The 13,280-nt window shown below is 23.0% G+C and overlaps 3 protein-coding genes across 3 annotated transcripts; all 3 read right to left on the bottom strand. All coding sequences in view use genetic code 6, as the record gives it.

Moving 5' to 3' along the window:
* Positions 1-3,309: 3,309 nt before the first annotated feature.
* On the bottom strand, positions 3,310-6,129 carry TTHERM_00127060 (zinc finger in N-recognin; the record flags this gene model as incomplete). Its single annotated transcript, XM_001016286.2, has 2 exons — positions 3,310-4,948; positions 5,015-6,129. 2 exons carry the CDS (start codon positions 6,127-6,129, stop codon positions 3,310-3,312), a joined length of 2,754 nt encoding a protein of 917 aa, XP_001016286.2.
* A 1,948-nt stretch (positions 6,130-8,077) lies between these two features.
* On the bottom strand, positions 8,078-9,757 carry TTHERM_00127080 (exonuclease; the record flags this gene model as incomplete). The annotated part of the gene is made up of 1 exon (XM_001016288.3): positions 8,078-9,757. One exon carries the CDS (start codon positions 9,755-9,757, stop codon positions 8,078-8,080), a length of 1,680 nt encoding a protein of 559 aa, XP_001016288.1.
* Positions 9,758-11,441: 1,684 nt separating this feature from the next.
* TTHERM_00127090 (transmembrane protein, putative) lies at positions 11,442-12,065 on the bottom strand (the record flags this gene model as incomplete). Its single annotated transcript, XM_001016289.2, has 1 exon — positions 11,442-12,065. One exon carries the CDS (start codon positions 12,063-12,065, stop codon positions 11,442-11,444), a length of 624 nt encoding a protein of 207 aa, XP_001016289.2.
* Positions 12,066-13,280: the final 1,215 nt, after the last annotated feature.

Genomic DNA, 13,280 nt, shown 5'->3' with positions numbered 1-13,280 from the left:
TATTTATTTATTTATTTTGTTTTGTTTTGTTTTGTTTGTTTGATTTATTTGCTTTTTTTATTAGCTAAGATGATTTTGGGTCTTTTCTTGATATTTTTGATTATTTAAAACTTTTTCAATTTTTTAATTATTTTTGATATTATAAAGTTGGTTAGGATATCTTTCTACTTAAGAAGCTGTTTATCTTGTTTTTTGTTTGTTTATTTGTTTCAGTTTATGAAAAAATTAATAATCAAGCTAATGAAATATATTGATTAAATAGAAAAATTTAATTTACGTCTGGCTATATTTTATTATACCCAACTCTTTATCTTTAGTCTGCAAATTTAATCGTTGATTGATTTATAGATTGATGCATTTTTACTCTAATTTTCATAAATAATTAATTAAATCTTCTATTAATAGTAAACATAATATTTCCCACGCATTTCCCTGTTTTGTTTTCTTTAGTTTTTGCTCAGACATAATGTTAAGCTCTTAATGTACATAACTGATCGAATTAAGCAAATAGAACCATTTACAAACACAAAAATATTTGATGGTTTTGTTTTTAGCCATAAAAAGTTGACAAATAAATCAGATTTTATTTAAAAAATTCTTTTAAAAGAGCAGCAATTCTAACAAGTTTTTATTGAAATTTTAAAAATAACTCTTTCATTATTTTATAAAAAAATAGGTATGTGTGTAGTGTAGTCAGTCTATTTTTTGTTCAAGTTTTTTTTTAAAATATTTATTTTGAAATTTTACTGCTCATTTACTATCTATTTTAAATTTAATTTCTAAATAATGTGAGATTCATAATTTATCAGAACTAAATAAAGTTCTACAAATTTATGAAAAATAAATTTCCAGTTTTAATGAAACTATTTTAAATTTTAAGAGATACATAATAAAATATTTAATTATTTGATATAAACTAAAAAATATTTGTAATTATTTTATGTTTTCATTAATTGAATCAATTATCTCAATTACTCAAATTACTCTCTTGTTTTCCCACTTATTATATTAATCAAAATTATTTGATGGCCAAAATAGCTGATTCGTTTACAATTTGATAGAATAATTTGAAAAATATAAATTATTAATTAATATTGTTGTAATTAATTACATATGTGGAAATAGATTTTTATTGTCTTAAGCTTTTTTAATGATTTGAATCCTTAAAAAAAAATAAATAAATGTATGTGTTTTAAAATATTTAAATTTTTTAAGATTTTTGATAATTAATATCAAAAATAATTACCTTAAAAATTAAATTATGAACATCGCTTATAAGAAAGAGATTTCCTTTTTTGAATAAATTAGATTTTGAAAAAAAAATAAATTTTATGTAAGTATTTTTGAAATTTAATATTTTTTTATCACAATATATTTAACTATTGTACTTTTTAACAATGTAAAAAAAGCAAAGAGAACAAATTTAATTACAAATTTTCTTAATAAACATCATTTTTGTTTATAATTATACTAGAAAATTTATGCTTTGAAACTGTTTAATTGTTTAATTTTTTTAAAATGTTTTAAAAACCATTGAATTGAGAATGTTTTCAAATAAAATAAAAAAATTATTAAAAGAAAAAAATTAAAATTGTATTTATTATTTATTTCAATTTTTTATTAGCTAGAAGTGATGAGTCAGATAAATTGAGAAATTTCTCATTGATAATTACAACTTATATAATTAAATTTAAATAATATCCAAATTTTTTTATATAATTTATGATAGTTTTTTATTTGAAAATGATAATAAAACTGATTACCATTTATAAGATAGCATATAATTTGATTAACTATATAATAATGAATCGTTCACTGTAGAAAAATTTTATTTATTACAAAATAAAATTCCAATTATTACAAAATAAAATTCCAATTCTATTTGTAATTAAAATGTTTTTATATTTTGTTTCAACTAAATTATACCAAGCAGAAAACTCCTTTAAATTGTTTTATTTTACTTAACCAAAAAAAATTTAATTACTAAAAGAAAATCAAATTAGTTAAGATTTTGTTAATTCGAACATTGTATCATTAAATAGCATTTAATTCAGCAAATATTAGTCTCACTCAATTCAACCAAAAACTCATCGTTAATACATCCTAAAAATTGAAAATAATTATGATATTCAATTAAATGATTTAATAAATAAAAAACTACTAAACTAAATAGTTAATCTGATTAATTTATATTATTAAGTTACTTTTACTGCTGAATTAATTGTTAATTTAAGCTCTTAAATAATTTATTTAAGATACAAATATTATAATATCTTCCTATTTATCAAAAAAAAAAAATTATCTAAATGTCTAAAAGGTTTTAATAATTAGATCAAATAAAATTATAATTCACTCATATTTATTACTAATTGCTATTTTCTTTAGAATTAAAAAACTAGTTTTTTTTAATACAAAAATTGGGTTAATAATTACTAAATCTTGAAATATAATTAATTATCACTGTTTAAAATAAATCTGAATCTATGGATAAAAGCTCCAACAACAAATACATTTTCTGATAGCAAAAATATTTAATAAAATTTTAACATGAGAAGAAAAACTGTTATAATTTATCATTAACCATAGAAATCTTGTCAAAAATTATCAAAGTCCAATTATTGATAGATAATTGAGTATTTTTGGTATTAAATAAATTAATTTTCTTATTCATAAACTTAAAATTAAAAAAACTTTTTTTTATTGCTTTGATGTAATAATAAAAAATAATATTTAAATGTAAAGTATGTTGATTTTATTTTAACATTTTATTATAGAAAACTATTCAAAATTACAATAAAAAAGTTTGACATTTAAAATAATAATTAAATTGTATTTATATTTGTTTAAGTAATAATTTAAATATAAAAATATATTCAAATAAATATCATCTTATATTTATTTTATTATAAATCTACTGATAATAAATATTTGACACATTAATTATCATACAAAAATTAAAAATTGGACAAATAAATAAATAAATAACTAACTAACTTCTTATATTTTTCTTGACATTTTATAAATTTAAATAATTAATAGTTAAGTTTAATTCTTTACTTTGAAAGATTAAAAAAATTATATATTGAATTAAAAAACATAATTAAATTCTATTTTTGTGATATAAGAGAAAATCATTTTTAATTACTAAGAATATTTTTCATGAAAGTAAAAAAAAAAAAATTGATATAGAGAATATTATTTCATAACTTCATTAACGAATATTTATTTTTATACCATACCATCTTTAACTTTGAACCTAAAGTTTTCTAATTACTAAAGTTTTTTTAGACCAAATAAAATTATAAAAAATCAACTTTTATTGATTAAATAGGCTTTAAACTAAGTAGTAATAAAGGTATATGTTCTTTGAAGGTCAGAAGGTTTGTTTTGTTCTAAATAATCAGTTAATTATTTTTAATTATATACCTAATAGATTTACTTATCTTTAAATAAATTTATAATTAAATGAATTCTCTCTATTTCTTCTTCAGAAAAATTAGCTAAATTCTATTATTCTTTGCAAAACATATTAAGAATGACATATACATGTTTATATAGAATAGCAGTTGGAAATGTGACTACTTATTTTATTAGATGATAATCTATTAATTTTTTTTGGTATTCTAAATCTAAATATACTTTCTTGCATAGTTATTTTTAGTAGGTATATAAGCCATCCATAGAGAAATGGCAGCCTACAGAGCAAAATTCACTGACAGAATTTTTAATTTTATCTATTTAAATTGTTATAACTCTATCTATTTAGCTTCTATTCCTTCTTAATATATGCCTAGCAAATATTTTGTCATAAAAACAAGGTAAGAGAACCAGCTAACAATTATCTTAATCTATAGTTAAAGCTTAATCTTTTTCACACACTTATGAAATATAACTAGCAAGATTATTATTACTTGATAAAGTTTTTTAAATATTTTGTAAAATTTCTTTCAAAAATACTTTATTTTGTTGTATTTCTTATATTCCAGTTACTATTACTTCTTTTATATTCTATTCATATTAATAGTCCTTATTTTCTTTTAAGTTAAAATAGTCTTCATAAACATTTTAGAATACATTAATTATTACACTTCCATCAAGGATCAACTAAAGTACAAAATCTGTACAGTCTTGACTTGCAAAAATAGTAATGGCATTTGAAATTTAATTTTTAAAATTTTCAAATTAGGAAAATTAAAGATTGAAGCAATTAACTTATTAATCTAAAATAGAGCGCTTATCTGATAGTAATAAAAGAGAGTAAGTAAGCATATAAAAGTCGTAAACTCTGTATTCAGGAGAATATAAAAATTCTTCAACGAATCCTAAAGTAGATTTTACATCATTTGCTTATTCCAAATTATATTATTCTAATTAAGAAATATAAAAGTACATTTATTATTTTAAATAAGGCTTTGAATGCATAATAAAGCTTTTATCCATCACTACAAAAAGATCCCTAAATGTTTTTTTCATAGTTAGATCTCTTTCAGTTTAACTCAAATTATTTCCAAAATTAAAAAATTTTATGAAAAAACATTCCAAAACATTTTAATCCAGCACTTTCCTTTCTGAAAGGGCGATCATCAGAGGAAGATGAGTGACAAAAGACATAGAAAATGATTTGAATAGAACTCCTTTATTGCTTATAAAATCAATAAACTCAATGGCTTTTTTAGTGTATTTCTTATAAGTTTTAATAATAATTGATGTCGTTTAATTTGATAAATCAATATCGTCATTTAAAAGAAGAGATTTGTACACATTTTCAAAAGAAGAAACTAATTACTTTTCTAGCTGTTTGAAAAAAAGAGTGCTCAAAATATTAGCCAAAATGTACTTTTGGTTTTCTTATTTATATTATTCCATCTCGTTAGGCAAAAGTATAGAATTTACTGTAAACATAGTATATGATAATAAATATAAAGATTCTATGGATTAATCAGGGAATCTTTTTAATAAATTTATAATCTAATTTTAAAACCGAAACATTTCAAGGCAAATTTGAGTAAATTACAGAATAATTTTAGAAAATTCACTTCTATTTTTATTTCCAATATTTTACATAAAATGTGTAAAGACAGAAATTGGAATGAGTATTTTAATACCTAAATTATCAATTAAATCATTAAATACTCTCTGTAAACAAATATATTTTGCTAAATAATCAGTGAACGAAGGTAAAACTAAATTTATTCCATTTTATTAATCATTAGAGACAATTCTAATTGTAAATTCTATGTATTTAAAAAAGCCTTTATTTGCTTAAAGACAGAAATCATCATCTACTTTTAGAAGTATTCCAAACAATTTTCCTAAAAGTATGTCATTTTCTTATGTTAAGTGTTCGTAAAATAGAAGAATATACTCATATATTGAAATATGGGCATTAACCTTTTTGTTTTCGTTAAATTATCTTTCCCAATTAGAAGATAAATTGTTTTTTTCTTAGATATCTAAAGATATTGGTTTTAGTAGAGATTGCTTCAACAATTTAGGAAAGAAGCAAATACTATTTGGAATTACTTCTATGATTTCATTGATTTTCAGGAGAATATTCTCAAGCAAGAAATTAACTCTACTTATCACTTTGTCATACTAATCTTCTTAGTTTGTTTTTTGAACCTCTTCAGAAAGAATTAAATCACTTAACTTATCAAACACAATATGAAATTATTCCAAGAAAAATCTCTAGATTCCCTCATAAAAGTGCTAAGTCTCTTATTAAACATATTTGAATTAATCATGATTGTAGCCAGTGTGATTTTAACAAAAGCTATTTTGATTGCAAATATTATGATCTCCGCAATAGCAATACAAAATTTCAGTATTTTAAACTTGAAATTTCTAAACATGATGTCCTTTATGTTTTTAAACTTCAAAACAATCTTCACAAATCGATAAATAGATTTATCCGTTTTGGATTTCTTTTTTTTCTTTTTTCAATTAAACAATTAAAGGGGAGCATTCATGACACTGATAATAAGTAGATCCTCTACTTAAAACCTTATTGCATGAATTTTATTTGGAATTTTGATGCTTATTGGATAAAAATTTCTTAATATCTTAGCTACCATTTGGATTATCTATTTAAATTGCTAAACTAAACAACTTATCGAATTTTAATTTCATAGAAGTTAATTTGAAGTTCTAACAATTAAAGTATTCCTCCTCAAATGACTTCAATAATCTTTGATACCTTTCATGTAATGGCATTTTATTTTAAAAATAGAGATAAGTCCCTGCTAAAACTGCCATTCCTCCCAAAGAAAATAACCCTATTTTTTAAATTTTATTCATCCTCTAAATAGTTAAGTCTTCTATTTAATGAAATAGTTGTTTAATAAGGATATAATATTTAATTTTTGTCTGATAAAAACGCACAAATAAATAAGCATATTTTGGATACTAACAAATATTTATTTAAATAAACAAAATATTCATTAATAAATTTCATCTTGGCTTTTATTTATTTAAAATTAATTACTTATCTAAAAATTTTAAATGAAATAAAATAATTTATTTTGTGATAACATTTTATGTCTCAAACAAAAATAAAATTACACTAAAAATTAAAAAAAATTAATTAATTAATTATTTTTATGTTTAAAATTGAAAAAATTTTAAAATATATTTCAATCATTAAAATGAAAAATGAATAAAAGTACAAAAAATAAAATATTTATTTTGATGAAATTTTTATTTTAGTGAAACAAAATAAATAATCTAATTTCTTTTACTTAAAAATAATGCTTATTAATAAAGTTATTAAACAAGTGCATGCATTTATTTGTATTTTATTTATCTGTGGAGGAGAATAATTGATAAATAAAATTGAAACGAATGATTTTAAATTAGTTGTAGTAATGTTTGGTCAATATTTTTATTTCACTATATAGTTAAATTTGCTTTGAAAAATAGAGGGAAAAAAATAAGAAAAATCAGATTAAGCTTCCCTTTTTTTAAGATTAGAAAAGAATTTTTTGATTTACAATACAAAATTTGAAAAATGAGTTTTTTTTTCTTCAAAGATTGAGTGAAAAAGAGAAGTAATCTAACAAATTATTGTTAAAAAATACTTTGATTTAAGACATTATTTAGCGTTAAAATAAAATAATCAAAAATAATGTAATTTTTTTATGATTTTAGAGTAGATTTTTAAGTTTAAATATAACTAAAATTTGTGCTATTTTGCTTACTTTAGAAATGGTTTCTAAATATTACGCAAGATTAATTTAAAATTTTTTCGATTAAGGCTTGTCAAAATCAGCGAATATTTAAAAATTTTGTTTGATTGCTTCTGAGAGAAAAGGAAAAAGTGTGCTAGAAAAATGTTATCACCAAAATAAATATGTATGTTTGTATGAATGAATGTAGAAGAAAAAGCAAAAGAACGATAATCAGGGAGATAAGTAAAGTTAGAAATAAGATAAGAGGAACAAATAATAAATTCAGAAAGTATTCAAAAAAGAACCTTTTTATGCTTGCAATTAAATTTTGTTTTTTCTTAATTTTTTCAAATCAAAGAAGATTGATTGATTGATTGATAGATTTTAATAAATTATTGGCACAAAAAGAAAGGAGAAAACACTAAAGAAGTATTTGAATATTATAAAAAGGAAAAATCTTAATATAAAAATATAATACATGCTAAATTTATATAATACGTTTATTTTTTAATATTGTAGTTAAATCAGATATTTAACTTTATAATTTTTGTTCAACAATTTATCTCGATTTGATTTGGATTTTAATCCAAATATATTGAGTGAGATTTCAAGCTTTTTTTTGTAATTTGTCTGTCTTCTTACTATTTTTTCCCCCTCAGTTTTGAGATTGGGTAAGTGGTGAGAGGAATTAGTTGCTTAATAAAATAAATACAAAACATTCTTAAAATAAGTAGATTATATATAGGTTGGGTCAAAATATATATGTATATGGTGTGGTTAAAGAGGGTAGTGATTAGTTATAAAGTTTTATTATATATAGAATGGTTATTGATTGAAACATTTTTTAGGCATAATTCTTAGTTTGTTTTCTAAGTGAGTGTTTTTAAATCTGCGAGTGCAAAATCTCTCTCTCACATTTTAGATAAGGCTCTCTTGAATTGGATTGTGGAGGCGAAGTCCTTGGTGAAGATAAAACCATTTTGAAGAGCTGTCTCTACTGTGTTACACATGGTAGTAATTCTAGTAACAGGGGAGGTAGTATCTTTAATACCATTCCACCATTTAGTCAAGTTTTCATTGTTTGCTTAATTTAAATCTGCAAAATTTTATTAGTTTTTTGCAAATTAAGTTTAAAATGGATTATTGCATCCACTCATGAATGACTAGTCAATTGGATAGTATTATCCATTCATTTAGAATGGGTAAGGCTAGTACACATTTCTGTTGCGCTAGTATCTTTATGAGTAGGTAGGGTGTTAAATGAATTAATTTCCAGCGAGTGGTATGCCTGCAATTTTGCTTATTTTGTTAAGGGAGAAGTAGGTAGTAAAGAAATTGTTAAATGAAGATGATTAGTATGGTGATTGGGGCTGTTGCTAGTTAGAAGATGCAGAGTTGTTTATGGAGGAGATGTTAGAGCTTGTGAGGCAATTTGTAGAAGTGCTTTAACATTATTAAGAAGGTGATGATGAAGAAGAAGAACAAGTAGAAGATGTACTATCTGTTAAGTTTCCACTCATAAACAAGTTAGTGTTACCTTCATTCTTCATTGGTTGATTTTCAGAAGTTTGGAAGAATGCACGAACTTCGTTTTCAAGCTTACCTTGAACACACAAAATAGAGTTATTGATGTCAATTCCAACTTTATCTAAGAATTCGAAGAGCTCCTTTTTCATTTCTTATTTCTTGACACTCTTATTTCCTAGATTATTCCAAAGAGTCTTTCCCTTTCTTAAATCATGGGCTATCATAGCAATTTCTACGTTATTTTTCATTTTAGGTTAGGTTGCTATGATTACCAAATGCTCATAGTAGTGAGGGTTATCATAGGGATACATGTGTTCCTTAAGATGTTCAGTGTAGATGTAATCTCTTTTAGCAATTTCTAAAGCAACTCTGGCAATATTTGTTGCATCATCTAAACCACAATGTTTCACTCCTTCAAAGGTTAACCCCACACAAGAAAGCATGTGGTCGATGTTTGTAGGTTTTTCTGATATCTTAACAGGAAATATACGACGAAGATCGATGAATTCTTTAAAAACAGGTTTGACTGGAATACCTTTGAATGTGGTTTCTTTACGAAGGAAATTACGAATATCAGAGTCGCAGTCGTTTAAGACTGAAACTTTTTGTAATCCATCCTTGATGTACTTTTCCAAGAAGCGATCGACTTCTTTCAATACTTCAGGGAGAGTAGGAGCTGAGTCAACTTATTCTTGTGTGATTCCAGTAAGCTTAGTGCAGAAAGGAGTTAGAATAGGGTACTGAGTAGGACGAACAAATGAATGGAAACGATCTATGATTTCCTTTTTACGAAGGTCGATAACAACAATAGGAAATTCAATGATTTCTTGTATTTTAAGACGCTTTTCTTCATCGCAAGTGCATTCAAAATCGATTACAAAAAGGTATTCGAGAGAAACTTCGCTTTCACAGCACATGTCATCCTTGTGCTTAATCTTATATTTTTCACTTGTTTTGTGGCATGAGAAGCAATGAGCACGATCAGGATGACGACAGCCACAATTTCTGACGCAGAACATAGGCATGTCAGGCATCAAGAACATGGGAAGAATGTGTTGATGCATTTTATGTTAGATTCAGTATTAAATTTAGATTTATATTTATAAACTTGATTGATTTTTTAGTTAGAGTATTCTTTATTTTAAATATTTTAATGTTTGCTATAACAAAACAAATATTTTCTTTTTTAAATGTCTTTCTAATGTTTTTTTTGAGTCAGTGATTAAAGGCTTTTGTAATCTAATACACCTAATACTTGCTAATAAAAGGAAAGATGGGGGGTAGTTTATTCAAGAAAGAATTTGGGGTTGTCTAGAATTTTAAATTTTGGAAGGATTTGTTTACTTTTTATGTTTTTTAGCAATAAATTATATTTTTTTTTATTATTTATAAAAGATTGGCTTACTAATTTCTTCTTGTTTAATTGCGTTCTATGCTATTATTATTACTTGCTACTTAAGTTGGTGAAATTAATCAAATAATTAATCTATGAATTATTTTTTGTTTATTCTTTTTTCTATTTTCAAAGAAACAATTATCAATACAAATATCAATATTATATATATATATATATTTCGATATTGCTTTTTCTTAATTTCTACTTAGGAGAAGATGGAGAAAAGCCCTTCAGAATTTATATTTTTTAATCGTCTGTCAGTCTAAGCTTATTTTTTAGCTTGAAAACACTGTTTAGAAATATGAACTCTTTTGTTTTGATTAATTTAGATGAAATTTTATTCTTCTAATATTGTGATTTTGTTGATTAATCCAGATGGAGAAAAAATTGTAAAGTGATATGAGTAAATCTTCTTGATGAAGATGAAAGACTTTATTTGTAATCCTTGATTTAATTTTTTTATTTATTAATTTATTAATTATTTTTTCTTTCTAATTTATATCAATTCGCTTAGCTTTTTTTTTGACTGAAGCACCCTCAGCCTAAGAATTTAGAAAGAAACAGGAAGGAAGGAAGGATGAATTAATTAATTAATTAATAATTGTTAATTGTGTGATTTTTCTTAAGCTTTTGTTAGGAGTAAAAATAAATAAGAGGCAAAGCATTATCAAAATTTGCAAATAGATTTGATTTCAAGAATCTAAATGATTGAAATATGAATTAAGCAAGATCTTAGAAATAATTTAGGTTATTTGATTTGATATTGTTATTTAGATTGATATATAAATAAATTAATCAAAGCATTGAAAATTTGATCAAACAAACAAACAATCAAAAAATTAGTGGGAAATGCAAATTTATGTTTTACGAAACTTCTTAAATAATATTTGAAAGCAGCCCCCAAAAAAAATACAAATTATTGAAAGAATGACATTCTCTCATCAGACAATTTTGAAATTTGCGTATTAATTAACTAACTTGAAATTGTTTGCTGTTTTAGTTATCATTTGGTGTTTGAGCTGATGATATTTAACATAGCTAATTTTTGGCATCTCCTAAAATTTTTTGTCCTTTATTTTCTTACCAAGTTGAGGTAGAAAATTCTAAGCCCTTCGATCAAAACTCTTTAAAGTCAAATAAACTAATTTACTCCTGATCAATTAAATTTTGCAAGTATCTATCCTAGGTTATTTTGATACTATGTTTATTTGTTTGCAAGATCTAAATAGAAATTTCTATCTATAAAGAAAGTTAGTATTTGTTTTTTGTTTTTCTATTTCATCTGCTTCTTGGCTTGGTTTTCCTTAATTTGTTTATTTATTTTAAACCTTCTCATCTCTGACGATTTACTTTCAAAATAATCTTACAAGTAGATCTATTAATAGTAAACTAAGAAAAAAGCAAGTAAATAACTTCTAATTCATTTTTAATAATAACCTCTTCTATTTTACCAAAAAATTTACTATTTTACAACCAAACACTATTTTCAAATTCAAAAAAACCACTTTCTTAATTTGAATTACTTTTTTCACCATCATTATACCAATTATTTCTTTCGTCATTATTATCTTTCTTTTTCTACGACTTTTCCTCAAATTTTCTTTCATTTAGAATTATCTCACAAATACACCAATGTTTGTTTATTCTTAATATTTGTTCAATTATTACTTTTTCATTTATCTAATTTATTAATAATTATCCTAATTCACTCTTCTTCCACACATTAATCTCCATAATTGCTTTTTTTTTTCGCCGAAACATATTTAGTTACTGCAAAATTTCGCCATTTAAAAACTCACTTTTAACCTGTAAAATTACATAGTAATTTAGCTTTTGCAAATCCTTAATTTTAACTTGGAGTGCATCTTATCTGAATTATAAAATCTAATCTATTAATTTACCCTAATTTTTACGCTATCATCTGTAATGTAAGTGTAGAATATTTCAATCTTTGTTTTTAATGAAAAAATTCCCATTACTCTTTCAAACTGACTGTCTATTTATAGATCTGAAAATCAAATAAAAGTTCAAATTTATTTCTTAAAATTTTTCTAGAGCCATCTTAAGCCACTAATTCATATTATCTTAGAGATTTTATTAAACCAGCTTGGACTTTTAAGCTTAAAAATTGAGTTTTGCATTTTGCAGCTTTACTTTATTCGATTTTTCACCTAAGTAAGTATTTTTGTTTCGAAAGTGATTTTTAAGAAATTTCTAAAACTCAAAAATAACTATAAAAATATGAATATTTTTTTAGACATAAAAATTTTATATTTTTTATCCTTGCATGTAAATGTCAAACAAATCAATTTCCACTCTTTATCTACTTTATAAGACATTTCATAAAAGCAAGAAGCAAGAATTTTCTATTTTTAAGAAAGACCTAAATCTATCTTAATAAAAACAAGCTAAGTTAGAATTAATGTGTAATACAAGTTATTCTGATATATCCTTATCTAATATAAAAAGCTTAGTTATAATCAAATTCTAAGTAGGATATTTCTATTTACAATCAAAAATGTTTGTTTATTTTCAATCTAAAAAACATTTTAAGATAAAATCCCATTGTAGCTTTATGCAGCTCAAATAAATTGAAATTTCATGTATACTTTGAAGGGGTTTTCATTATTTTTATATACTTTATCAGCATTTTTTTTGCGTAAAAAGAGAAATACATTTCATTTCATGATATTAAAATTTATATTTACTCTAGTTTAGTAGCTGATATGTAAACAGTTCTTACTAAAAAATTCGTTTTTTTAACTAGCGATTCTAATTTAAAAAAAATATTTTCATGGAGAATAAGTTTGTAAGCATATACTTCGCTTTTATTTACAATTTGGAGACAGACATAAAATGAACATTTTAAAAAGTTTGTTATAATAATTATTAGCATTAAGAGAAAAAAGGATATTCTTATTAAAAAATTTCTAGAAACTTCAAATCTAAAAGATTGGCAATCAATTAATATTTTTGTATCAAATTTATTGTTAAGATACGTCTTGAAGTTTCTAAATATTTGATCATAATGTATCAAATATAAAAACAAAACTGAGCCAAAATCTCTTCATCCATATTAATTTTTATCCTTTTCTATTAGGAGAACATTTATTTGAAGTTCTACTTGGATGACTGAGTTACAACTAAAAATTTATTTCATATGATTCCAATAAAATTTTAAAAGTTTAAAA

The sequence above is a fragment of the Tetrahymena thermophila genome (genome assembly GCF_000189635.1).
Source record: "Tetrahymena thermophila SB210 genomic scaffold scf_8254645, whole genome shotgun sequence".
Taxonomy (NCBI): domain Eukaryota; phylum Ciliophora; class Oligohymenophorea; order Hymenostomatida; family Tetrahymenidae; genus Tetrahymena; species Tetrahymena thermophila.
Note: the sequence above shows the minus strand (reverse complement) of the source record. Positions and strands in the feature narration are given on the sequence as shown.